General features: G+C 35.6%; 3 protein-coding genes across 8 annotated transcripts; all 3 read left to right on the top strand.

Annotated features, from left to right (window-relative positions):
* Nucleotides 1-2,677: 2,677 nt before the first annotated feature.
* On the top strand, nucleotides 2,678-14,875 carry LOC100245741 (uncharacterized). The gene is made up of 3 exons (XM_002278399.4): nucleotides 2,678-2,935; nucleotides 11,093-11,173; nucleotides 14,174-14,875. The coding sequence occupies exons 1-3, from the start codon at nucleotides 2,777-2,779 to the stop codon at nucleotides 14,570-14,572; spliced, it is 639 nt and encodes a 212-aa protein (XP_002278435.1). The 5' UTR covers nucleotides 2,678-2,776; the 3' UTR covers nucleotides 14,573-14,875.
* A 1,087-nt stretch (nucleotides 14,876-15,962) lies between these two features.
* LOC100259470 (TSL-kinase interacting protein 1) lies at nucleotides 15,963-21,548 on the top strand. Of its 5 annotated transcripts, XM_019220857.2 has the most exons (10): nucleotides 16,116-16,296; nucleotides 17,609-17,750; nucleotides 18,004-18,221; nucleotides 18,321-18,396; nucleotides 18,517-18,562; nucleotides 18,640-18,880; nucleotides 19,225-19,590; nucleotides 19,968-20,378; nucleotides 20,811-20,933; nucleotides 21,027-21,548. In XM_019220857.2, exons 1-10 carry the CDS (start codon nucleotides 16,273-16,275, stop codon nucleotides 21,117-21,119), a joined length of 1,740 nt encoding a protein of 579 aa, XP_019076402.1. In that variant the 5' UTR covers nucleotides 16,116-16,272; the 3' UTR covers nucleotides 21,120-21,548. The 5 variants fall into 5 exon arrangements, with proteins under 5 accessions (XP_010652887.1, XP_002275388.2, XP_019076402.1 ...); XM_010654585.3 differs by lacking the exon at nucleotides 16,116-16,296 and adding an exon at nucleotides 15,963-16,081 and having other exon boundaries at nucleotides 17,609-17,690; nucleotides 18,321-18,562; XM_002275352.5 differs by lacking the exon at nucleotides 16,116-16,296 and adding an exon at nucleotides 15,963-16,081 and having other exon boundaries at nucleotides 18,321-18,562.
* A 1,693-nt stretch (nucleotides 21,549-23,241) lies between these two features.
* On the top strand, nucleotides 23,242-27,959 carry LOC100852489 (probable serine/threonine-protein kinase At1g54610). 2 transcript variants are annotated; one of them, XM_003632487.4, is made up of 7 exons: nucleotides 23,242-24,000; nucleotides 24,156-24,440; nucleotides 24,952-25,269; nucleotides 26,064-26,285; nucleotides 26,354-26,451; nucleotides 26,644-26,752; nucleotides 27,530-27,959. In XM_003632487.4, exons 1-7 carry the CDS (start codon nucleotides 23,275-23,277, stop codon nucleotides 27,875-27,877), a joined length of 2,106 nt encoding a protein of 701 aa, XP_003632535.2. In that variant the 5' UTR covers nucleotides 23,242-23,274; the 3' UTR covers nucleotides 27,878-27,959. The 2 variants fall into 2 exon arrangements, with proteins under 2 accessions (XP_003632535.2, XP_019076915.1); XM_019221370.2 differs by having other exon boundaries at nucleotides 23,243-24,000; nucleotides 26,641-26,752.
* The last annotated feature ends 34 nt before the right edge of the window (nucleotides 27,960-27,993 follow it).

The following is a 27,993-nucleotide window of genomic DNA, read 5'->3' as shown; positions in this document are numbered from 1 at the left end:
GAATGTGAGGGGTACGAGCTCCTATGAATTATGACATGAGTATGAAGAAAGTTAATGAATACTTTATACTTCTTATCTTACGTGGTGTTTGTTTTTTGGTTAAATAGAAAAAATTAAAATATTTAATTTTTTATATTCATCTAAAAGCAAATTATTAATATCAATAAATATAAACTAAAATGAACTTATTAGTAATAGATTCAGTTTAGTTATATTGGTTGATATCAACAGATTACTTTTAGTTGAATAAAAAAAACCAAATATTTTGGTTTTTTCTAATCAACCAGAAAATAAACATTACCTTAATTAAATTGAAGACTTTTGATTTTGAATAGCCCAATTGAAGTTCAACTTGTGCTTTGAAGTTAATGAATATTTAAAGGGCTTTTGCCTCATGTTAAGCAAATAAAGTAAAGTGGATTTGGAGAAAGCATCTGCATAGTGAATGCAATATTTATAACCATTAGAAGGGGCACCATAGGAGGGTACCCACATGTAGGAATGAATTAATTGGAGTGGTTGAACATATTTAGTTTTCGATGGAACAAATAAAAATTTATGAATCTTGCCCAAAAAGCAAGCTGAATGAAAAAAGATGACATTTCATTGATCATTGAACTTTGGAATATTACATTTGCAAAGAATTGATTTTAGAATTTTCTAAGGTAAATATCCTAACCTATTATGCTAAATGTAAAAAACTGACAGAGTTGGAATATTTGAATGAACAAATTTTGGTATGGACATAAAAGAGGTAAAAATCGAAAGTTTCAACTTTTGAATAAGCTGTCTTGAAAGAAATATGAAGTTGATGAAGGATTGGATTTTTAGAGATTGATTTCAAAAGTCTTGAAGACATAATGACCTCCCTTATGTTTCCTAGACATCATGGTAGTTTTGGTAGCTCGGTCCTTAACAAAAATATTGGAATGAAATTCAAAGGAAACACCATAATCATTGGTAAATTTAAGGACACCAGAGAAGGTTTTATCAATTGTAGGAACATAAAGTAAATGATTAGGAAAGAGAAGTTTAGAAGAATGTTAAGGAGATAAAAACATAGATGGACTAATATGCCTACTGAATGAGCCCTTACCATTGCCAAAATGAATATGATCTTTGCTAAATAACGCAATCTTGTTCATCAAATTCCTAACATTTGTACTAATATGATTTGTTACCCTTAAATTAAGATACCGTAGTGACATATAGTCTATAGTGAGGCAAGCATGGCAACTATTTGAGAAATTTGACCCTGATTATATCGCATTTGAGGGAAAGTTCCTTGAAAATGACAAAAACTTTAGAAGTGAGAAGGCATTTGATACAATTTATCAAACTTGTGATAATATTGCATGATCACATGTTTAAAACATTCAGGAAGCTTTAAGGCTTGTTACCATTCCATAAACCTCTACCAAAACCTCCACCAAGATGACCTTTGCCTTTGCCATTAAAGCCAACTCTCTAGTGAAATTGAACATGAGGATTAAAGCCATGAAATTGACCTTGACCAAAAAAGTTGGAACTGAAATTCTGGTCTTAATTATAAGTGCCTCCAAGATTATTATTGTACTTTTTCCTCTCTTGTTCAAAATTTTATCTTGAAATTATAGTCACATCAGCATTATGAGTTGTTGAATCCAATGACTTATGATTCTTCTCAATATACGCTTCTTAAGCCAATAACAAAGACTCAATCTCAATGATGATATATGGATCAATTTGTGAATCTACATAAATAACAGACGTTTCATATTTAGGATGCAAACCATCAAAGTTGCATCAACGTGGTTTTGAACATGGGGATCATGATCTACTAAAGTTAGCATATCAACACAATCTCTAACTTTCATGAAATATTCATTAATTGATTTAGTAATTAAGTTTTGAATTGTGTAACTTTAGCCTTAATTTAAGAAGTAAAGTATACTTCCAAGGTGATCCAAATATGTATAAAAGTTTCACAATTGATCATGCAAATGAGAACAATTTTACACATCAAAGGCAAGAGTTAAGAAGCGATCAATTATTCTTGAAAGTAGATTTGATTATGTCAGTAGCTGCATCGTTTAAAGTGATAAACTTCAATAGAGGTGATCTTGAACTTGAAAGAAAATTATGGAGTTTTTGTTCATAAATGGTTGCAAACGGACTTATTTCCCCTAAGAGTAAAATTATTGTTGTCCAATTATGAGGAATTTAAATACATTAACCGGAGCACAACTTGAAAAGGATGACACCATGACTATTGTTGAAAAAGTTTCCCTTATTTTTGAGTCGTCATTATTGTGCCTGTGGTAGAAGAATACAAATGTTTTAGTGCTAGTTTGAAATTCTTAAAAAGACTTGCTAATAAAAAAAGAATTTTCTTCAACTTCTATAAATGATTTCATCAATTAAATATATTATTTTTAAGAGACCTCAAGACAATGAGACTAATATGCAAAACAATGAAATCTTACCTGTACGGTGACACCATTGGAAAGGTTATGGCTGTTGGGGTACCATAGCTCTGCCCAAATTTATATAATAAAGTAAATAAAAATTTAATGGAAACACTTGCTACGTCAGCACAGCAAAGATAAGAGAAGCCAAATAAGCAGGTCACGTGGCATGACACGTGGAGGACCAGCCACTGTATGCACTGCTGCTTAATCACCAACTTTCCCAACCTCAGTCCATAAAAACCTCACCAACACATTGCAACTTCCGCAACCCAAGCCAATTCCAGATAGAAAAGCCCTCTTCTGAAGCGTCTAGGGTTCCGATTTCCATGGCGAAGAAGAGGAAATCTGACGCTACGCGCCTCGACGAAGTTGATCGCACCATGTATACCTCCTTCTGCAGTGCTGCCAACTCGCTTTCGCAGCTCTACACGCAGGCCATGAACCAGCAACGTTTGTCTTTCCAAGCCGGTGAGCGTCACGCGCTGGTATGAGCTCTCTTCCCTCTTTTTGGTGTTTTGATCTGATGAGATTTATCTGGAATGCGTTTTGGTTCGTGAATTTGTTCGGGTTTGGGTGTTCTTTGTTGTTTTGGTTGGATTCTCGGTGAGAAAATGAGGGAAAGGAGGGGAAAGTTTTGGAATTTGGTTGCTGGGTTTGTTTGATTTGGGTGGAGGATCTGTTTTTTTGAAATGGAAGAAAAGCCCATCTGTTTTCCTTCATTTTCATGCTTTTTCTCATCGACCAAACATGGCGTGTAGTGGTTGTGGAGTTAGGCGTTATCTTTTTTGTTTGCTTGCCTTACTTCCTCAATATTCCCTTCCCCCCCCTATATTTTCCCCAGAACGAAACGTTTTTTTATTTTGTTTGAACTAATTTCACTTCTACATTGATTGGAAGTAGGATAACGGCCGTGAAATTCCTGATTCTTAGATAACGGCCTCTTTAAGAAAATTTTAGAGAAGCCCAATGGAAAAATGGCAATTTGAACGTGATAAATTCAATAAGAATTTATACAACTAACTTTTGCGTACTCTGCGTGGATAACTAAAACAGTTTGAAGGAAAAATTGGATTCAATTATTGGCTTCAGGGAAATTTTTTTGGTAAACTTCTTTGTCAGGATTTCTGATTCGTACCCTTTTGACCTATCATTTAATCAGTCCTACTCAGATTAACTAAGGATTTTTTTTTTTTTTAAATTTTTATTATGGTAGATAACTAGTAGTCATACTGATTTTATGGTTAACTCTCACTTTAATGGGTTTCCCTTTTTTTCTCCCAAAAAGGATCCTGGAGACTATGTGGTGCTTCTCCTTTGTTGTGCAGTATCGATATTCTTTCTCTCTCTTAATTTAGGGATTCCTATCTAATGTTCAAGGCTGTTACGAGGATGAACAATTGGAAATGTATCTTTGCTCTTTATTTTTAAATTTTTTTATGTTTTATCTATTCCACACACCTATTTTATTTCTAACCTATTGGATTATTGGAGGGACAATCCTCTATGATTGGTGGTTGAGTACGTGGTAAAGGTTGGAAAGTGTAATGGCATGTTTGACAATGTCAAGCAAATTAGAAGGGCCAAATCATGAATTGTTTTTAGCAGAAGGAAAACAAGTGAATTTCTGGTACACTTAAGTCTCATAGGCTTGAGTTCGTGATAAGGAACGCTATATATTTGAAATAAAAGACAAGCAAGGGGGGGGGGCTGCCTCTTGAGAGGAAGATTCATCTTGTTAGGTGGGAGTTGGTTTGCCTTGAGAAGGATAATGGGGGGTTGGGGGTCAAGAATCTTTCTATCCTCAATAAGGCTCTTTTATGTAAATGGAGTTGGAGATTTTCTATTGAGAGAGAGGCTTTTTAGAACCAAGTGATTAGGGGAAAATATGGGGAGGAGCAAGGGGGATGGAGTTCAAAGGAAGCAAAAAGGGGGGGGGGGGGGGGGCCTGGTGTGGGATTGCGGAAAACTCTTAGGAAAGAATGGGAAGTTGTGAAAAGTAGGCTTTTTTTCGTTGTGGGGAATGGGAAAAGGATAAAATTCTGGAAAGACATTTGGTGTGGGGATGAACCCCTTTGTGCTTCTTTTCCTTCTTTATTTGCATTGGCTGTTTCCAAGGATGCTTGGGTTAAGGATGTTTGAAGGTGCAATGAGGGTGGGGGAAGTTGGAGCCCGTTGTTTTCTAGCCCGTTTAATGATTGGGAGTTGGAAGGGGTGTGCAGTTTTTTTGTGGCCTTAAATAGGAAGCAAATTCAGCAAGGGGTGGATGATAGGGTGATTTGGAGAGAGACTAACTGTGGGAAGTTTTCGGTTAAGTCTCTCTACAAATCATTAGTATCAGGCCATCCAATCTCCTTCCCTTCGTCGGCTATTTGGAAAGTTACGGTGCAGCCTAGAGTGAGTTTTTTTGGGTGGGAAGCAACGTGGGGAAAGACTCTCACCTTGGATCAGCTTCAAAGGAGAGGTTGGGCTCTAGCGAACAGATGTTACGTTTGTCAAAGACATGAAGAATCAATTGATCACATTCTTCTCCATTGTGATAAGACAAGAACTCTTTGGGTGCTGCTTTTCTCAATGTTCAGGGTGCAGTGGGTGCTGCCAGCCACGGTTAAGGAGACGCTTTCGGGGTGGAATGGGTCTTTTGTGGGAAAGAAGAGGAAGGGTGTTTGGAAAGCAAGTCCTTTGTGCCTTTTTTGGACGGTTTGGAAGACAAGGAACAAAGTTGCTTTTGAGGAAGAGGAGCTGTCAATCCAAAGACTTAAGGCTTCTTTTGTTTATTTTCTTTGGTTGGAGACAAAGAGGTCTATAAAAGATGGTCCCTCGACCTTAGTTGATTTTGTTGGGTGGGTGGCTTCCCGTTAAGGGTGTGGGTAGGGTTGCTCTTCGATCCTTGGCTTTCTGCTAGGGAGCGTGGGGCGTTTTTCTTTCTTTTTCTTTTCTCCTTCTTGTACTTTTAGCCATTGCTTTGGTGGTTTTTAATACAATCTCTTTATTTATCAAAAAAAAAAAAAAAGACAAGCAAATATTGGGTCTATGGTCACATAGTAGCACGGTATATCATTTAACTAATAGAAGTCTCTTATTTCAAGGGTTTATGGTTCCTTATTTAACATTCAAGTCCATGATTTTTTTTTTTTTTGTTTTGTGGGATGGGGGGTGGTTTGATAAGAATGAATCAGCACTAAAGACAAGAACAAGAAAAAACCACTATCTACAGATCAAGTTATCAATAAAACCCAATAGTTCTCCTATAGAGCTATATACTATTCCATAAGAGACCTAATAAGGATCTCTTTCAGCTTTTGGCTGTTGAGCTCTTCCCCGCTGAAGATCCTTCTATTTTTTTTCATGCCACACAAACCAAAACAAACAAAGAAGAGCCATCCTCCTCTGTCTTTTGTCCATGCCCTACACCTTCCAACTCATAACAGTTCTTTCATAGAATCTGTGAACTCTCATGTAGCCTGAAAATTGCTAACATGTTCTACAACTTTCTGGTTCTATCACAATGGATAAGAATGTGGTTTGCCAATTCCTCACCGAATTTACAAAGGCTATACTCGTTGGTGATCAGTCATCCTCTCCTCATAAGAACAACAATGGTTTGGATCTTACCCCATGCATCACAACTTCAAACTCCCAACTTTGAAAATATCTTTTAAAAGGGAGGGACCGAGAGCTTTCTTCCTCCATTGCCACCCAAAAGTGAGGTACTGTTGCATTCCTATTAGAGTCAATCATGAACATCTGAGGGAACAACTCTTTTAGAGCACGCTCGCCTACCCATCTATCCAACGAGAATTTGGTGCTAAGGCCATTCCTAACCAAAATAGAGTTTCTAAGGCTGAATTTCTCTCATCCTTTTCTAATTGCTTTCCATAAACGCATACTAAAAGCCTCTGTCACCTCTAGAGTGCACCATCATCCATCCCCACCTTTCCATATTTGCCCTAGATTATTTTTTCTCCACAGGTAGTTATACCCAAGGGCATATCTCCACAACCATTTGCCTAACAAAGCTCTATTAGAAACATGCAACTTTCTAATTCTGAATCCTCCATTCATCTTATCTTACATATTGTTCTCCAATTCATGAGATGCAATTTTCTATCCTCAGAACGACTCTCCCACAAGAAATTCGATATTTTTCTAATCTTCTCTTTTTCTTGGGCATCACAAAATGGGCTATGAAATATATGGGAAGGCTTGTGAGAGTATTTTTTATGAGGATTAATCTCCCTACCTTTGATAAGTACCCTTTCTTCCAAGGGGTTAACCTCCTTTTGAACCTCTTTTTATCTGAATCTCACACTACACAAGACTTATGAGATGCTCCCAAAGGAAACCTAAGATAGATGGAAGGGAGCTCCCAACCTTGCACCCAAACAAAGATTCCAAAATGTCCAAATCTTCCACTTCTCGAGTCAGAACTATCTCGCTCTTTTGCTATTTAACTTTCAATCTTGATAAAAGCTTAAAACATAACATGCCTCTTTTCCAATATTTCATTTGCTCAACATTGGCTTTAGGAAAAAAACAAGGTATCACTTGCAAGCAAAAGGTGCAAGACTTCAAATCCGACTCCCCCTGCCCTCAACCTTAAAGCCACTTAAAAAGACTCTTCTTGCGTTGTCTTAGAGATTAGGCAGCTCAAAGCCATCATAACTAGAACAAACAAATAAGGGGAAAAAACCAACAAATCCACCTTATCCATCTTGGTCCAAAACCCATTTTTTCCATTATTATTATTATTATTATTATTATTATTTTGATAGGTAAAAGCAATTGTATTAACAGTGTCTAAAGAAGGGCGCCCAAAAATATACGTGTATCAAGGCACCTAAGGCCAAAAAAGAAGAGAGATACACAAAAAACACCTTTCCCTCACTTGTAGCTCAACCAATTAATAAAATCAAATAAAGACGTTGAATTAAAACCTAAATGCACTTTGACCCATTCCAAGAACATGCACATAAAGGACCGTAAAATAGTTTGGTTCGCTAAATCAGAATCATCAAAAGCTCTTCAATTTCTCTCATTCCATAAGATCCAAAATAAGTACAAAGAAGTTGCTTTCCACACCTTCTTCTTTTTCTTCCCTACGAAGGCACCATACTAGCTAAAGGAGGGCATCCTTGATTGAAGATGACATCATGCACTGAACACCAAAAAGAGCAAAAATAAGTTGCCAAAGCATGGCTACCTTGGGGTAGTGAAGGAGTATATGATTTGCCAATGCCTCCTCTTCTTTACATAAATAATACCTACTCGGTAAACACCAACCCTTCCTTTTTAGCTGATCTAGAATTATAATTCTTCCATACAACTTCCCAAGCCAAAAAATTAACCCTCCTCGAGACCTAAGGGTTCCACACAATGCTTGAGGGAACACCTTCAGATTGCAACATGCTAAGGAGGAGTAAAATGATTTAACCGTAAAGGTACCTCCCTTTGACACTTGCCAAGTCATGACATCCTAAACACCCTTTCTAATCGCTTGCCTTTGCTATCTTTTGAAAAAATCTCCCACCTTTTTCATTTCCCAATCATTATTCTGTCTTGTGAACATTAGTATTGAACAACCTACTTCCCCAAACTACTCCCACATGTAGTCTACCCAAGCATCTTTAGTAGAGGCTATTGAGAGCAACTTTGGGAAAGCCTTATCCAAGGAATCCTCACACCACCACCTATCCTCCTAAAATCTCACCCTCCTAATAGCCTTCCTTCCATAACCTTCCCTCAAAGCTCAAGAACACCAACCCCCCTTTTCCTTTCCTTCCACCCGTTTTTTCCATGATTGAAAGAAGGAACCTCCAATTTACATGATCTTAAGCTTTTTCTGTGTCTAGCTTACACACTAATCCCACCCTTGAGCTTTTTTACTTGAGTCTTTGGTCTTATTACCAATCAAGTCCATGATAATGCTAATTGAACAATGTTTTAAGTTTGGAAAATTAGACGATGTTTCAAATTTCCATGTAAATTCAAAATTTGGGAACATTTGCAATATTCTTCATATCTGTTCATCTAGTTTACATATTGTGAAGGGGTCTAGGGTGTTGCTACTAGCATAATGAAGTTTATTTATTCTTTCATAGGGCACATACTTGTACATGGATTACCGCTGGTGCAAGAATTGGAATGCTTGATTTTGGTTCATTTGATAGAGTTCTCAATGTTTCTTTGTCTAAACTGTGATGGCATATGACTGACTATTGAATTGGAAGCACATCACAGAGTAGAAAATAGAAAAATGCCACTGGGAGAATGATCCTTTTGAAGAATTATCTTGAGGCATTTGTGCTCTCATTCTTAACACTACTTACATCAGATTGATGAATGTTATCACTACTTTCTTGATCAATTATAAACCCAAGGCAGTGCTTATTCGAGAAAAGAAAATCCAAACATCCATGACAGTTTGGGAAAAGTGTAGCAGAACCAAAAAAAAAATGCAGGATGCCTTGTTTAACCAGTCCTCATCTCATGAACAACAATTTAGGTTGAGGGTGCATAAGCATTCTTGGAAGACTTACACCATTTAAAACATTTATTATTTAACATACATGGGGAATGGAATTCCCTCTGGGTGGCATAAAACCTCCAATACTGAGACAAAGGGTTTATAGTACAATGCTAATTTGACATTGTAATTTTTGTCTTAATTCTCTTTTTACTTTCTTACAAAATTTTTGACATGGAATGCAGTGTAGCATCCTCAGTAACATATTCTGAATCTAGATTAGAATTGTCAGAATTTATGTATGAAGTCTCATTGGAGTTCAACATTGCTAAGGGCCTAAAACTGTTGCAAGTTGCCTTGAACTTAAGCCGGAACTGTACTCTGAATCAGGAGCAGAGTCATTACGGCTCTTCTCTAGTTGATTACAAATTTGATGACATTTGATTCTGAGATCAATCTAAGGATAGCAAAAAGGTCAAGTGCCTTGTTAAGAGCGTTTGCCACTAACATGCCTCAAAGTGTGCAAGTTAATTTTAAAATTCAAACTCGTCTCATGTAATTGACCATAAAAAAAAATGAAATAAAAAATCTTTTAATGATTGCTTATTTCTTATTTGAGTTTGGATACATAGCAAGAGTGAAGTGCTTCTATTTATCTTTAAGCGGACATGATGCAAAGATAAAGAGGGAACTTGGCTTTTATGATGTATCTGAAATTTTGAGCTTGGACAACAATGAGCATGCATTGCTATTATTTGTTAGCTGAGGAGACATCAGTATTTTGTTACAAAGCAATGATTTCACGGACTCAAGTCTGTGATAAAGAGCCATAAGCCTTGAAATACAAGAGAAGAGAGCACTAAACCTAGAGTTTCATGGAGCCCAAAATTGGGTCCTTTAACCAATTGGAGGCCTTGTATTTCAAGGGTTTATGGCTCCTTATCATAGAATCAAGTTCGTGAGTTTACTTGCTTGTGCCATATTAGAAGGAAATTTTGAAAATATTTCAAAATTTCATAGCTAATTCCTGGCAACATATACAAGATTCTGAAATCTGCTCATCCAGTATATCTACTGTAAAAGGTTTCCATGAATTTCAATCAGAGGAACATGTGGTTGTGGTTGGTTCCTTGATATAGGGTATGTCCTCATAAAGGGATATCGATGCTATGCATACTGGATGGTTTCGTTTTGTAAGGTTCATCTTGATGGAGCTTTAGATAAGTACGCTCATCTTGGGAGATGATGTAGGGAATGGATGGATTGATTGCCAAAAAACACAGTGCTATTTTACAAATATGGGAATCCCAAGCCTAGAGATTGGGAGTCAAAAAGATGTGGTCAACCTCAATTATCATCTATATTTCAGTTAAGTTTAAACAGATAAGAACACTCATTGAGGGCTTAACTCTGTAGAACTTCAAATATTGCATTCATTCTTTGTTTCTAATATCCACTATGGTGGGCCAAACCCCAAATACAGGGTAACATGCTTTCTTTTTGGAAAAGGGTTTATCTTATGTGTTTCAATTTATGGGAAATCTATTACTTTTATTCACTAATTGAGGATTTTGACTGGACTTCAATATCAATGCTCAAAGCTTTTAATTTACTTCCACCTAAACATCCGCATGGCCTGATCTTACAGACACTCTACTCCCTAGTTATTAAACTAAGGCTCGATCTCTTGTTTTAGTGGGTGGCTTCAGATTCTTTGAATCTTCATGTAGTATTTGTTTTTCTCAATGTGGTACCTGTGGATCACTCTGAATTTTTCCAATACTTCTCTAAACAGTGAAACACAGATTTCCAGGAGGTCATCTGTCTAATTTTCTTCCTTTTGAAAATTTAGTGGTCTTTTGGACTTCAAATTGAACAATGGTATCATGTATCCTAGTTTTGTGGCTCTCACATCTAGATCATTTCCATAGATCTTTTTTGGTCCTCTCATCTTTCTGGAACTTATTGGCTGTAGGATTGATGAATGATGGAAAAGGCCAAAGGTGGTATCCATTCGGTCTGAACTGAGCATTTTCCTTTATCCTTCTATTTCTATATTGCTAGATGTAACCTGTTTGGTTTTCCTTTATATCCATTTATTTAACACTAACCATTTGTTTTTTTTTTCCCCCTCTTTCTGGGTTCCCTGCTTGTGTGTTTTTGCTTCTGGTTTTGGTAGGAGAAACTTTATCAATGGGTTTTGAGACAACAGGAAGAGGGATCAAGAGTGACAACCGTAGATATTGTGGCATACCTGCAGGTATCTTAACTTTCAAATTTCTTTTATAACTGCTCTTTATAGTTTTTCATTGTCATTGCAATGATGATATACTATTACTTTCTTGATGGTTATTTCTTCTTTCTTTTAAGGTTAATCAACCCCATAGTGTAATGCATGGTTTGAAATGCTGAGTCACATCCAAAGCCATAATTTTGAAAGGTTTCAATAATAATTTCCTGCACAAGATGAAGAGGGCTTTCATAAGAACCAACTTTGTCCTTGCTTCCACATTAAGCTCTTTCTAAACCAGAAGCTATGTTAATAAATTGCCCAAATAGGCAACTAAGCTCTTTCAGTTTTTGGCTTTGTAGAAGCCAATCCAGACAGGTCCTTTGTGTGCTTAAAAAACTACTGATAGGTTCTGATTCAAAAAGAAAAAAAGGAAAAGGGTCCATTATTAGGGAAGTAGTGACATAGATTCTGGTTTGACCCGATTTTTTTGATATGGTGGTGTTGAGGCATGGCACATGGCCTAAAATCTTACCTTCATCATTTTTGTCTTGTATCTCAACATTAGTCAGGAGTGGTACAAATTCGACTTTCTAAGGTCCTAGCTAATAGGATAATGGAGCTCATCAGCAAATTTAACAAATTGACATGATGCTGTAGTGGAGGCCATTAAATTTTGGATGGTGCCATTAGGTTCTTGTTTGAGAAGAGGACTACCAGGATTAGTGTATAAGCAGTTCATTGAAAAGACTTACAATCATGATAGTTGGAATTTCCTTTTATAGTTAATCTCCCCTATGAGGCAGCTCATTTGGATGTGGATTTGTATCTTTTGGGTTACATACTTTGTTCTTTTTAACAGGACTTAGTTTGGTTTCTTAAATAGTTGCAAGGGCATAATACAAGGTTCTATCTTTCTCCTTTTCATTTCATTGTAGTGATGGAAGTGTGGAAGTAGGGTTCTTTCAAGGTTGCCATGTGTGAGGAGTGGAGAGGGTACCAAATTTTTTATTCTCTTATTGATGACTTGCTTCCTTCCTAAGGAGCTGGCTTGGGTCAATTTGGACGAGGGAGAGCTTATTCCCCTAGGAAGTATAATAATGTTCTTCAATGTATTTGGGTTGCAAAGCAAGTAGGTTGCCCACATCTTGACTCCCTTTGTTTGGGTGCTTTTCTTCAACAGTGATTGAAATGTCGATTTTTATTGGTGAAATTTCGCCGATATTTTCAGTTATCAGTGAAACTGAATACGACATTAAGGACCGATAATCGGTTGGAAGGAATTTCGCCCCTTTTTTCAAAGTTATCGTCAAAATATTGGCGAATATCGGGTTTTTGCCTATTTTTCGGGAAATTTCCTTATATTCTGCTGGTCAATGTGCTGGCTTGGGTCAAAGTGTAGCTCTGCTCCCCTCAAAAATTAATTTTTCACTGCAGCGTGGGCGTTGGGGTTCGATGAAACTGGGATCGTCGAAGAAGAAGAAGAAGAGGAGATACGAGGTTGCTTGCTTGACTGGGTGGTGGGTCCAGAAGAAGGGGCTGCTGAGGATGCCTCTGCCCGCTTGCAGCTCTGAGTTTCCAGACAAAAGCCCCCACCCCTCAAATCGGACGGTTGCTCGCCATCTGAAAAGCAGCAATCAGACGACACCCGATCCATGATTCCCCACCATTTTCAAAACTCCACCAACAAAAACAATCCCCAAGATTCAATCTTTCCCTCCCCACCTCAACCACACCAAAACCCCATATCACAAACCCTAGATTCCTCCCAACCCAGATACCAATCAGCTTCCACAACACCAAAACCCCCCAAATCACAAATCCTAGGCTCTCCCACCCAAACTCCCCCCCGATTCAAACAAACTACTGGGTAATTCTTAAGCTAATTGAGCATAGGTTCCGATTCACAAACAAAGGTAAGTCCCCAAGAAAGAGAAACAAAACAATACAGAGAATGGGAGACAAATGGAAACCCTAGCTATCGTTCTTCAATAAAGAACAGTAGAGACTATTTTCCAACTTTTCATTCACACACCCACATGTATAAACCCATATATATATATATTTATATATAGCTATAAACATACATAAGTTTAGTAGACATATATATAATATACAAAATTGTGAATAAAGACCAATATGATAATTTATACTACACATGTTTCATTTGTGGAAGGAAATAAAAATGGAGTGGAAACTATTCTTTAAAAATAAAAATATATTGTATCTTGATGTTTAAAAAAATATGAAATCTTTTTCATGTTTTTCGCATTATATGGGTATCTTTTGATGATTTATATTTAATATGTAATTTTTTAATTTGTTTATTAATAACATTCATGATTGAAATATGTAGAATTTATAAGTAAAAAAATATTATATTATGAAGTTAATTCTTAATATATAAAATCAATATCTATACATACATATATATATATATTATGCATGTATAAACTTTTTTCATCTCTCTTCTTTTTAACCAAAAATTTTACTTGAATTAAAATTTTTTGTTTTGCGAATAACATGAAAAGAAATAGAGAATGGAAGAGAATAAATGAGAGAAAGAAATTTATGATCCATGAGAAACATATATCAATCTCTCAACATGAGATTAATCAAATATAATTTAAAGGGGATGTAAGAGAGAGGTTAACCGGGTAAGTTACTCTATCTCATTTTGTATTCTATTGTCAATCGAATAAGTGGAGAAGTCTAGAGACAATATGGGAATTAGTCTACTTTTTATTACACTCTTAGAATTTGGTGTGTAATTATAGGGTTAAAAGAGCCGAATCTTGGAATGAAGAATTGCCTTTTTTGTACGTGTATTGTTCACTAAAGAGAGTAGAACCACATCCATTGTGAATAATATTAGGCTTATGACCTGCATTCTGTCTTTGTTACACATTTACAATTTAGCCTAAGAAAAAGAAATACAATAATAGAAGATTCAATTAGTTAACCTTTTCCCTCTGTATTAAAGCTGGGGGATTTGATGAAACACACCCTTTTGTTTATGATTTTTTGTAGAATGAGCTCGAGTACGGTGTGGAGGATGCGCCAGTGTCCCCCCGGCTGCCGCTCCAGCACCAACACACCCAGACCACAATGCACATGACCAACTCAGGCGCCCCAGTTTCTTCCAACTCGTTTGGGCATCCTTCTGCGGTTGGGACGGGACTTCGTTTTGGGAACATCGATCAGCAACCCAAGAACAACGTATTCTCAAATGCTCTCTCAAGCCCTGTTCGTCGCAGCCTACAGAACTATCACTTGGCACAGGGCAGCTACTATTCAAACAATGTCATGCCATCCGGAAATGGACCCAGAAACAGCGAGACCCAAACCAGGGATTTGAACCCCCCAAGCTCCAACGACTCATCCATGGACATGCATGCAGATAGCCCAGGTCATGAATCTTCTTACTGAAAATTCTGCAGTAAACCCATCTTCAAACTGACTGCAGTTTCCGATGGAAAAGGAGCAAGAATCTTGAAAAAAAAAAGGATTGCTTACAAGAACCCAGAAAAAAGCAAGGTGTGTGCCTAGAATTGGTGTATTGCAAAAAGAAATATGTCTGAAGGAGAGGGAAGAGATTAAGTTGAGAGGGCTCTCCCATATATTTTCTCTTTTTTGGGTTGTCTATACATATAAAAGATGCAAGGTGTGTTGTTTGAGTGGATCTGTGAACCTTTCTGTTATTGTAGTTGATGATTTTTATTTTTGTTTTTATTTTTATTTTTTGCTTTTTATATTTGTTTATTTTAGCATTTCTATTTATGTGACTTTTTGGTGATGTGATTCTAATTATTATTATTATTATTAGGGTTATTTGATTAAAAAGGATGAAATAACTCATTTTGTAAATTTAACTTCCATTTATTTAGCTTCACAAATAGGATTAATTGAGTAAACAGGATGAAAAGATTCTAAATATGTAAAATTAATTGTTTTTATTTTTGAACTTGAAGAGTAATATATTTTTAATATTTTGATTATTTACACTTGTATTTTAATGGAAAAATTAAGGATTTGTTTTGTTTATACGTTATAATGATAAAAATACTTTATTTTTTATTTTTTATTTTTTATTTTATAAAAAATAATCTTCTTTTTTAAAATTGTGTATTAATGAATGAAGTGGTAAAAAACATTTATATAAAAAATGAGTTATTCAGAACAAAAATTAATATTTTTTATTTCTTTTAAGTAAATCCATACCATCTTTACCTATTTTTTATAGTATATGGTTATGAGCTTCTTTTTTGGCTATTGTCATATCAATTTCCTAATAATATATATATATATATATATATATATATATATATATATATATATATATATATATATATATATATATATATATATATATATATATATATCTATTTAAATTCAAATAGATATTTTATTTAAAATTCTCATAATTGGAGTAGAGAGTGCAACAATAGATATCATTTCTGTTATAGCAAAATAACATATTTTGTGAAACCTATTTATAAAAATTATTAATTTGATAAAAAATTAAAATTCTATGAATCCACCACAAACAAATGAAATAAAAATAAATGATCAAAAAATATTTTTATATCTTAATTATCAAAAACAACAAACAAAATATTTTTTATTTATTATTATAACTTATTTTTAAAGTTAAATTAATATATATATTCTAAATAGTGTGTAATTAATATGATCTAAAGGAAAAAGGTCAAAGAAAAAAAAAAAACAACTCAGGGTCACTCACAAGTCACGTGGCAATCTCGGGGTGGCGGGTAGAACAAGCCAAGCGCAAGTTAGCAAAACCTACACGTCTTTCATTTTTTCGTTTTTGGATAAAGGCGGCAATCGTATTTTGAAACACTTGGAAATTCATTGCCGCCAATTCTCTCTTCCTCTGGAGATCGTTCGAGTCGGTGATCTGATATAGGCTTCGATTAGGTACTCAATTTCTGTCTCATATGTGATTCCGTAATGTTTATTTGCGCCGTTTGATTTCAATTCAAAATTGGATTTCACTCCCAGCTCTTTCAATTTCGAAATTGGGTGTTCAAAGTAGTGGGTAATTAGGTCGGAGGACTTGGGTTTTCTGGTTTTGGTTGTGGTGGTTTGGATTTGGGCCTGAGAATTGTATGAAATTTGGTGGTGATTCAAAGGTGATGTGATTATGAACGGTTAACGCATACTCTTTGTATGTGCGCGCGCGCGTGTTTTTGTTGGTACAAAATCCTAACCCTAGTTGATGATTGGGTTTTTGGTTGCTGAGAAAATGGAGCGAAGAAAGGAAAGGGAGGTTTTTGGGTCTTACCTTATGTTTTCTGTGATTGTGTTTCTGAGGCTCAGTTCGAACAAGTGAATCGGATAGTAAAGTGGGTTTTTATGCCTCGTTCGTTCGTTTTTATGTTTTTTGTTTTATTTTTGGGGGGTTATAAGGAGTTTCCTCCACTTTCTTGGCCATCAACTGAGCTTACTTTATTCACCAAAATTTTCTATGTTTCATTTACTATCTATAATTTTTCATGATTTGATATGAATTTAAAATTTTTAGGTGAGATTTATTTTTAGAATAGTATTTAAACTGCAGCTGTAAATTTTGTGATGTTGCATGTGTATATGGGTGAGTCTAAAGCCCTAATGATGATGATATGTTAACCTGCGATTGAACTTGGATGGTACTTCCTTAATTGGATACAAAACCTATGTTACAGAAATCGGTGTTTTATTCATCACATGAAATTGTGTGGGGAGATAGTCTCTTTTGTGTTCCCATTAATCTCTGCCCTGCAGTTACATTCACAATGGTGTGACCTAACCTTCTGGAAAATTGGGTATTTGATTTCTTGAGACATCTAGATGTATTGATATTTACTTCAGGTGCATTTCATTGTGCAAAATTAGATTATATTGTACTTCCATTTTTTTTTTTAAAGATTCAAAAACCCTAATAGTAATGTGTTTGGCTGTTATAAAAGTAAAATTTTTTGTTTGTTTTTCTTACATTTTTCAGCTGCCAACTTGACTAGCTAGAGTTTTTCTGTGAGGTTATGCTTTTTATTTTTGACTTGATTCCTAGTGGAAGCTATTCTATTTATGAGAACCTTCAAGTCTAAATGATTTCAATTTTTCAAGGCTGTTTTTTGCTCATTGTTTTGGTATTTGAAGTTTCCTTACTGTATTCTTCTTCAATCATCTTCACCTGCTGCCACAAAAAAAGGCTGCATGATTCTTGTGTTTTGTGTTTATTTATTTAGCCTGTTTTTCTCTTATTTTATTTTATTTTTTTATGGTGTTAATTATCTTGGAAGCATTTTTTTTTTTTTTTTTTTTGCATAAACAATTAGGAGCATGCCATGATAATGCTCATGTAGTATCATTGCTGAATTTTAATACCAAAAGTTTCTTAAGCTAGGTTTTGAAATATTGTTATTTACAAGGAAGATAAAGATGAGTGTGAACTGATGCTTGCAGGAGATCCAAGCTACCATGAAAACTGGTAAAGAGAGAAAGGGAAAGAGAGTTGAGCCTCCCACAAATTGCTATGGAAGTACAGGTTCGATAGGTGTCAATAAATCTACAAAGAGAAATAGTGCACAAGGTCGCAAAGCAACTGGTATTTTTTGTGTTAAGTTACCATTTAGAGTGTCATTTTACTCTCTTCTTTACAAAAGCCCGATTTGGTTTATATAGGATATCGTAAACAATTCTTTGTTAAATTTGGTATTTTGGACTTGTGTAGCCTCTCAGTTTAGTTCAATTTGCTTGCTCAGAAAAAGGAAATAAGGGAAGAAAAAACGAGAGATGAACTGTCACATCATTTCCTTGTCTTTTATGCTTACGTTTTTTTTTTAATCTTTTCTTCTTAGGGAAAAATGAACATTTTTTGGTTCAAGAAGACAAGTTATCTTCTATCACAGGTCAGGCATTGTGTCAGCAGCTTCCAGACAAAAGAACATGTCCTCCAGAAACAACAAAAGAATCATCTGTCCTCAAGCTTGTTTTGGGACAAACACTTGATCCTTCTTCAAAGATCAAGTTGCAGCTTTTCCCAATAGATGAAGGCACTCGCATAGGATTGGAGAGGGTAAAATTGTAAATCACAAAGTGTTGAAATAATGAGGAACTCTTTACCAGTGAAACCTGTATTTGGAAATTTATAGAAGTTAATTTCTCTTTCTTATAGGATGGACATCATCCATACTTGGAACTCACCCTAAGAGCTCGGAAGAAGATATCCTCTGTACTCAAGCATATCAATAGTAAGTGGGGTAGTTCAAGCATATCACTGGGAGACCCCATACTTTTTCCATACCATGTGGCACTTGAAAATATGTCTAGTTATAGAACATGGTCTTTGAATGATGGTGACATCAGTGCAGGAGATGTCTATGCAGCTACTGGAAGTCCTTCTGTTTTTCGCTTGAAGTATGTATATAACCACTTTATCCTCTTTGTGTGTTGTGTAGTTTAGCTTGCTTTTCTAATTCGATTTGTCTTTCAAGGTATGGCTGGTTCTCTAGTGATCCTAAAACCTTTGCAACACCTTCCACATCAATTGCCTCTGAGCCTTGTTCAAAATCTGAAGGTGTACAGAAAGGTTGCAGTTCAAATATTGAGAATTTATATGGTAAAGGAAAACCAATCGAGTTAACAAGAAACAAGTTTAAAACAAATAACATAAGTGAAGGGGCAAATGTGGCTGCAGTTGAGAAGACATCTATGGATGTATCAGTTAATCCTGTGGTATGTTGGCTGAAATTGTCCCCCTTTTTTGTTTGTTCGTTATCTTATTAATCTCCATCAGCACCTTATTTGAGGTGGACATGACTGTTTATTACAATATAATACATCATAAATAGTAAATGATTGCTATGACTGTTTGGTTTCGGCCATTTTACTCAAACAGTGACAATATCTTAGAAAGCCTTGATATTGAATGTACAAAAGCCATCAGATGAAGGTTAAGTCTGCACAATAATTTAGTCCAGATATGTCCAGATTTGTTGCTAAAGGACTCATGTTTTTAGTCAGAGGAACTTAACCTTTAACACGTGCTTTTATAATTCATGCCACTTTGTTCTAACCAGTTTGATGAAGTGAGGGTGGATAATGGCCTATCACAAACATCAGATCTATGGGCTGATAGTCTAACTAACATTAGCATCGGAGGTCTGCTGTCTGAAGCATATTTGCAAGCCAAGCTCAATAATTGCAGTCAGAAGTCTGATGGGAGCAAGTCAAGCTTTAGGATACCTTCTACATTCACTCCCTTTGAAAGTTGTTCACAATCTGGAGGCATACAGAAAGGTTGCAGTTCAAATGTGGAGAAAACATATGGCAAAAGGAAACAGATTGAGGTAACAGGAGAAGATTATAAACCAACCAATATAAATGAAGTGACAAATGCAGTTGTGGCAGAGAAGATGCATTTAGACTTATCTGTTGAACCTCAGGTATTCTTTTGATTTTTATTCTTTCTTTAATTTTCTATTATAATATTCACATGGAAATTCTCTACATGATTAGTTTAATCTTCATAATTAACCGGCTTCCAGTTCATGAATTGTAATTAATCATATAAGAGGCTCAGGATGAACAGATGATTTTGAAAATTCTTTAATTTATTTTCCTACATAAAGGTTTTATTTCTTTCCCCTTTTTTATTTATTTGGATTAAGTGGTCAAAGTTCATCACTCACTCCATTTTTTTCAACCAGCCTTTTGTCAGTTTTGCTGCTAAAGAATCCATGCAAATTCGGAGAATCATATGCAATTTAAACCCAAATACATGTTTTACTTCTATGTAATAATCTCATTTTGTTCTAATCAGGATAATGAAATCAGGATGGATAATGGCCTTTCACGACCATCAGCACTATGGGATGATTGTCTAACCAACATAAGCATTGGTGGCCTGCTTTCTGAAGCTTCCTTGCAGGGAAAATTTAACAACTGCAGTCCAAAGACAAATAAAAGCAATTCGGGCTTGCAACCTTCTCTGTTAATCTCTGACTCATTTGATGCTTTTATTGCTGGCCAAATGCAGCTTCCTCAAGGCCCAAGGCTGCCCTCCCATGAGGTGCACTCATCTATTTTGGATGCAGAAGAAACATGTCATGCATTTCCATGTCAAAAATTCTCTTCCTCAGGCAAAGATTTTCTGGTTTTAGGGGGTGCTAATTCTGGAGCCTGCAGCCAGGATGCTGGTTCCAAGTCATTCAAGCTTCCTAAATTTGCAGAGGTTTGCTAAATCTTTATTTAGATGTTTTTCTCTATACCTGCACTTAAGGAATTGCTTGATAAATGTAGTTAAATTTGTTAGTTGACAGCAACTAAGCTTCAATTTTAGTATAAAAAAAGTTACTCTATTACATAACATAAATGAACCTTTAGAAATGGTTCATACCCGTAGGATTCGGCGGGAATCAAGACGTTCATATTATGTTTGTATGGGATTTATTGCTTCTTGAAGGAAGAAATTTTTTTTAGAGTACCAAATAGGTGACCTGAAAGATACCTAGCTGTTACATATTATTATGACTGGCTTCATGCATCTGGATAAGAACTAAAACTCTTTTGGATCAACTTGTTGGTTTTGATATAAGATGACACATTTGATCCATCCAAACTGTCTGGTCCCATGGTTTTCATGTCTTTTTGCACTGTTTTTCAGGTCACCGGTCAAACTGGGCTTCCACAAGACCATACTTGTCAAGAATCCAAAACAGACCCATTGCTTTGTTCAGGAGGCATCTTTGCTGATGATAGCAGCCTTGGGCTGGCAGGCATCAAATGGGTAATGGAATCTCTTGTTGAAAATTTTGTATTGGTTGTTCTATGTATGACATAGAATTGCTGATTTGATTTATTTTTTAATGGCTGAATTCAGAATGACTCTTTGGGACCCTTTGATCTTGGCCTGTCCTCCTCTCGGAAGATTATCAATGGGGACAGTATTAGCCTCAGCGGATTTGTTAGATAGCAACCCCAAGATGGACATCTCCGTTTCCCAATTCCATAGACTCATTCTCATCTGAGAATGCTTTCTAGTGACATCCCAGCAAATCTATCACTGAGATGGAGACTTCATTACCAGCGAAATTGTGAGTTCATGCTGAACTCTGGAGGCATGAAGTTATTCCTTAAATTCAGATTTAACTGCAAAGTTAGCAAGAGAATTAGGAATGTACTGAAGTGAATATGATTAGTTATTTTGTCTTTTCAAGATGCCAAGAGTGGAAAAATAAAACTGGCAAGAAAAACTACATTTATTAGGTTGTGAGAAGTAATTCTTCCATGTCCATATTTGTCCTAATTTTGCTGCTGATTTGGATGAAAAAGTTTGTTATATTTTGAACTTACTCTGTAAACCCCATTGAAATTTAAATCTCAAGTTATTATTTGATAGAAATCTGGATAAAATGGAAATCCATTTTCTTTTCTCCTTTTTTTCTCTCTTTTTCTTTTGGGACAGGGAAGCAAGAAAAAAGAATTAGAGTTATGTTCCATATATTGTTAAGTTGTGGAATTGTTTTCATCAAAATGGTGTCATTTCTTCTGTTTTCAACCGTATTATTGGCAGGGCTGATGTTTGTTTGCCATATGTAGTAGCTTGTTTGCTTTGTAATAGTTGATGGTAAGAACAAGCACCAATGCAAGATTGTTTCAGGTTTGTTGCATTCTTGACCAAGCTTTTTGATTCTTGAATTAGGTTTAAAAGCTCTTTTCAGTAAGGTTGAGCATAGAATAACTTACCATATTGTGCTGTCAACACTTATTATTGTTATCTTAAACTTAAGAATGATATTACAAATATCATTCATATATTTGATCATATATGTCATAAAAGTTCATTTTTTATCATAAAAAAATAATCTGTCGTTTAGCAAGGTAATAGCAAAGTGGTAGTGTGATTAGCAATTTTTGATCATATATGAATTATCGTTCAAGCAATGTTATTTGTTTAGAACAATAAATTGGGAGACCAATAAAAAATGGACCTTTGTCAAAGATGGTTCTATTTGCTTATACCTTCATTAATGTTTTGTTTATTTGTATTTGAGTTCTATTTGTTTATACATTTATTCTAACAATTTAGATTTAATCGCACACATCAATGGCTTAGATTCAGAGTTTGATATCGTACTTGTTTGGTAATATAACATATATATATATATATATATATAATATTAATATATTTTTCTTTCATTTATTTAGATAGTCAATGGTGATTTAATGTATTACAAACTCTAAATAAAAATGTTCTATTTTTTATTTTATTTTTATATATAGATATAAAAATAATATTTTGTCATGCTCTTTTTTATTATGGCAAATAATGTTGGGCGTGAAAGAAAACAGCTGTAATTTTATGCCCCATAAGGACCTTAGCTTGGTGGTGGAATTGTGAATGCATTATTACACCAGTCCTTGGTCATTGGTTCAACATATTATAGTCTAGTCTACCATATTCTTTCTCTTCACACGGTTCAAACTATCATTCTAATCGGTATGGAACATCATTTTCTAGTTTTATGCTTTTCACATTTCTTTTTCCCTCTTTCTATACAATTCCCAAAGGAATTCCTTGGAACTTCAACCATTGTTTAAGTATGCTCTTGGTATCCTAAGCATTATTTTCTTGGGAAAATTCTTCCTTTTTACAAAACATTTTAATCTTTCCTACCGTTGTTAAACTTTCATTTGTCACCTTATCAAATTAATTATAAAAAAAAAACATACATAAATGTATCAAGAAGACTTATATTATTCTTTTTTTCCTTTATTATTTATCTAACTTTTTTTTAAGAAAAAAAAAAAGAAATAAGTCTTATTTAAATAATATATGAAAATTGATTTTTGAAAATATACTTACTACATATAATTATAAATTTATGATATAAATATCCCTTATTTATAAAAATAAAAAACCTATTATTAATTTTAGTACTCTTATAAATTAATTAGATATAATAATTTAAATATTTATATTAAACTTAAATCCTAAATCCTATAAATTTAAGTTTCTAGGAAAAATTGATAATTTAGAAGTTTAACATGGTACATGGGCGACAAAGAGAGACGGTGCTTTTAGAAATACTTTTTTTTTCCCGTAAAATACACAAATATAAATAAACATGCCCGCCGAATCCAAGAGAGGACTAACCGTCAAAACTACCAAAAACTTCATAGTGAAAGCAGTCCAAGTCGTGGAAAATGGAGAAAACAGACACTTCAATCTTTTTCCATTCTCCACCCAATCCCCATGGCGGAGAAAGCGGAGTCATTTCCGAAGACTCTTACTCCCAGTTTTCATCCATAATTCCAATTCTCGCCGGCTCCATCTGTCTTCTTCTCACCTCCTCTTTTTCATCAAAATTTATTCTCTTCCCATCATCGCCATCTATCCTTTCTCTCCTTCCTTACTATGTCATCTTGCTGTTCCCGCAGAAGAACCACCGGGGATTCCCACAGATTCTATGGGGTGTGTTCAGACTAGACCTTCCGTCTACTCCCCATCTGAGGGGCTTGTCAAGCTGAAACTGCAGAATGGGTACGCGAAGAGAGGATATGGAGGAAGACCCATCCGTCATAAGCCACCAGAGAAACTGGATGGGAAGAGCGCCGGTACGCTTGTGGACGGCGGCGGTGGTGGTGGAGGAGGAGAGGAGATGGTTGGCAGAGAAGATGAGAATAAGCTTAATGGCGGTGGTGGGAATGTTTCTCAGAAGATTACAGTGAAGAGGATTGGAGGAGACGAGCTGGTTGATGGGTGGCCCAAGTGGCTTGTCGACAACATCCACAGAGATGCTTTGGTAGGCTTGGTTCCGAAAAGTGTCGATTCCTATGAGAAGCTTGCCAAGGTTTGTCTTTTCAGATTGTCAATTTCGGGAGATTCTCGACCTAATTTGAAGATTTTACAGATAATTTACCTTCTTTTTCCAGATGGGTCTGTGGAAATTGTGGATAGAAACACATGATCTGAACTGGGTTTTGGTGGTTCTTCTTCCTTCTGCAGGTAGGCCAGGGAACATACAGCAATGTGTACAAAGCTCGGGACAGAGAGACTCGGAAGATTGTTGCTTTGAAGAAGGTGAGGTTTGATACATCAGAGGCCGAGAGCGTGAAGTTCATGGCAAGAGAGATTATGATACTGCAGAAGCTTGATCACCCCAACATCATCAAGCTTGAAGGACTGGCCACATCCAGAATGCAGTATAGTCTTTATCTGGTTTTCGATTTCATGCCAACTGACTTAACCAGAGTCATTTCCCGCCCAAACGGGAGGCTAACTGAACCACAGGTTCAATTCTCTACTCTCACTTTTATCAATTAGTTTTTGAAGTTTGCAGCATCTCTGCTTACATGGGTGTATGTCAGTGAAGTAATAATACTTCCATCTCTATATTGAGTAAATTCTAAGGCTGGCTGCAACTTGGACGGGTTGTAAAATTAGTGTTCACCTTATTTTTTCTAATTTCTTGGATTGGATGGATTAATTGATGTTTTTTTTTTTAGTTTTTAATTTCTTTCTACTATCAAAACTTACAAAGTTAAAATATAAAATAAAATAAAAATTATTATATAAGATACTACAAATTATAAATATTACGAAAAAAAATCAAATTGAGATGCAGTTGTCTAAACCTTAATTCCAATCCAATTTAGTTTGGATCTCGACTTGAATATTAAAAAATAATTGTGAAAGTCCTTTCAAAAGTTGGGTTGGGTTGGATTAGGTTACCGATCAATTCACAATGACAGTGAATTTAAAGAAGTTGGTGACATTGATTTGATGTTTTTTTAACTTGCAGGTGAAGTTCTATATGCAGCAACTGCTAGCAGGCGTCCAGCATTGCCATGAGAGGGGGATTTTACACAGGGACCTTAAAGGATCAAATTTGTTGATAGACAAAAATGGGGTGCTCAAGATAGCAGATTTTGGGCTTGCAAATTTTCTAGACCCAAAACCAAAGAAGCCCCTTACAAGTAGAGTGGTGACACTTTGGTACAGAGCTCCAGAGCTGCTGTTAGGTTCTACTGACTATGGAGTTGGTATTGATCTTTGGAGTGTGGGTTGCCTTCTTGCAGAAATGTTCACTGGAAGGCCTATCATGCCTGGTAGAACTGAGGTAAACTTCCATTCATACCCCACAGGTAATGATAGGAGGTGTTTGGGATCATTCCCTGTTTTACCGATTTATCTTCCAATGGAATAAGTATGCATCAATGTTTAGTCTGTTTCAAAATTCGTTTCACTGAAGATTCAAGCTTTCTTACTCAATTCTCCCTTTTGCATGTTAACCCTTTCCTCAACTCAACTTGAGATAGGCCATCCTTTAGTTCGATTACAATATTTATACAGATTTGGACAAGTGTTTTTAATATTTTGATTCGATTTGTATTAAATTTTCTTAACCCAAACTCGATTTAGGTTAGACCTAATTTAAAAGTTCGAGTAACTTCATCTAACCCAAACCTTGTTTAATATTTTATAATATTTATTATTTACATTATTACATATATTACAAAAATCATTCTATTTGTTTTCAAATAATTTTAAAAGAAAAAAAAAATCAAATTTTGTTATATTACTTTATTTTTATGGATTGATTTGTTTTTGTTTTTCTTTATTATTATAAAATAATGCATCATTTATTACCTAACATTTAGTACAACTATAATTGACCGTTAGTCCCACTTAATCCAATCAACCTTTAGACTAACCCAATCAACCTAAATCAGAATGAATCCGACATTGAAAATATGATGCCCAATTGACACATTCCGTGCAAATTTAGGTTAAGTATTTATTAACTTGGGTTAAGCTCGGGTTCGAGGTTGGCTTTGAGCCTAATTCAATCGATCCAACCCAACCCATCCAACTTCCGGTCCGCAGTTAATATTAAGCCCTTTGTGTATTCAGGTAGAGCAGCTTCACAGGATTTTTAAGCTGTGTGGGTCTCCCTCGGAGGATTACTGGAAAAAGTTGAGGCTACCAACAAGCTTCAGACCACCCCAACAATACAAACCTAGTTTTCAAGACGCATTCAGGGATTTTCCCTCCTCTTCTTTCGCTCTCTTGACCTCCCTTCTCGCTCTGGACCCTGCCTTTCGAGGCAGTGCCGCGACCGCTCTTGAAAGCGGGGTAAGTACCGACTTAATTTCTTCCTATTGCGTCTCGTATTCTAATGAATTTTAATTTTTTGCTTGCAGTTCTTTACTTCGAGCCCATTGCCGTGTGATCTTTCTGGCCTACCCGTCGTCGTCTACAAAGAGGCCGATGAGCCATCTCAAGCCAATAAGAGGAAGAAGTACGTATTCTGTTTAGACTATCTAGTTTCTTTTTCCTGATAGAAGACTGTAATCATCTGTTTGGTTGCTGAGAGAGGAGTTGGAAGGAAAAAGAAAATCTTAGAATGCAACATGTTTAAAATGCATACAAATGTAGTCGGATGAGAACGAGGTTGCATTTTGGCTGATGGTGGTTTTGAATCTTATAGCAGACACAGGACTTCGAGATCGAGGCAACAGTCTCGAACACATAATGAAGGGCGTAGGAAAAAGGATCCGACTGCAGAAGAAGCTAAAGGAGATTCAGGAACTTCTTCACAGGTACAAATTTTGCTCTCAAGTTTACTGATTTAGCATAAATTCTGGAGATTCTCCCACATGGAAACTTCTCAAAGTGTTGTGAGTTTGAAGTGATTCTAAGAAGAAAAGGTTTGCCCTCTTGAAGGTTGAGAATATATTTGGTTTTCATAAATGGTGGAGAGGGAAAAAAAATGGTTTAAGGAAAAAGGGGGAAAAATTATTCATTTTCTTTCTCAGTTTTGTTGAGAAGGGTGGAAAAATGAGCTGTTCATAATATTTTCTTTTAAGACTATGTTTGGATGACAAAAGATTTAAGGAAAAATCTTTAATATATATGAGAAATAATTTAAAATTATATAAAATTTTAACTTATTTTAATTATATTTTATTTTCTTTCATAAATCTAAGTAGGAGAAATAATTTTTCTAAATTCAGATTAAACATACCCTAAATTTCCTTAGATAAGGGAATAGAAGAAAGAAAAAATAAAAGTTTTCTTTTATTCTCTTTTTCCCAATTTATTTATTTTTTTCTCTCAAACTTTTTTTGAAAACCAAATTCCATCTTACATTTTACTTGGGGCAAGAGCAATGTTTTCACGAACACCCTTCCCCTTCAAAAAGATTTGGGAACAGGATAAAACCAAATCTTCGTTCAAGATGCATGGGGGCAAATTCTCTTGTGAGATGACCTACTACACCGTTTCGGGCCAGATCTTACATTTTCTTTTTGCCGGGGAAAAGTTCATTAATTCATCCTCTTACGCACATCGCATAAACACAAACACTTGTATTTTAGGAGGAGAAGAGCACGGATCCAACCAGCCAAGAGACAGGCAACAGCCCCAGCAGTAGATCCAGTAGCTCAAAGCCAATGAAGCAAGAAGGCCAATTGCCTCTCTCCCTTTCTCCAGCTCTTCAATCTCATGGTAAGAGAGCCCCAAAAACCGAGGGCCATCCTAATGCTACCAAGAACATCAAGAACCTGCCCATATTATATAATAGCTTCCAGACAGACAGTAGTAATACCAGCCAGGATGAAGGCCCCAGACTGACTTTCAATTATAGGTCTCTCTCCACCTTGGATTTCCGAACACTTGATACTGCGAAGATAGCTAAACTCTTTGCCCCGGATAAAGATAGCTAAACTGTTGAGTGTCAACTCTTTCTTTTCTGAACTGAGCTATTATGAATAAAGGAATACGTTTTTGTTGTTTTTGTAAGGATTATTCTTTTCTAGCTTGATCATATCTCACTGGTTTC

The sequence above is a fragment of the Vitis vinifera genome, chromosome 7 (genome assembly GCF_030704535.1).
Source record: "Vitis vinifera cultivar Pinot Noir 40024 chromosome 7, ASM3070453v1".
Taxonomy (NCBI): Eukaryota; Viridiplantae; Streptophyta; class Magnoliopsida; order Vitales; family Vitaceae; genus Vitis; species Vitis vinifera.
Note: the sequence above shows the minus strand (reverse complement) of the source record. Positions and strands in the feature narration are given on the sequence as shown.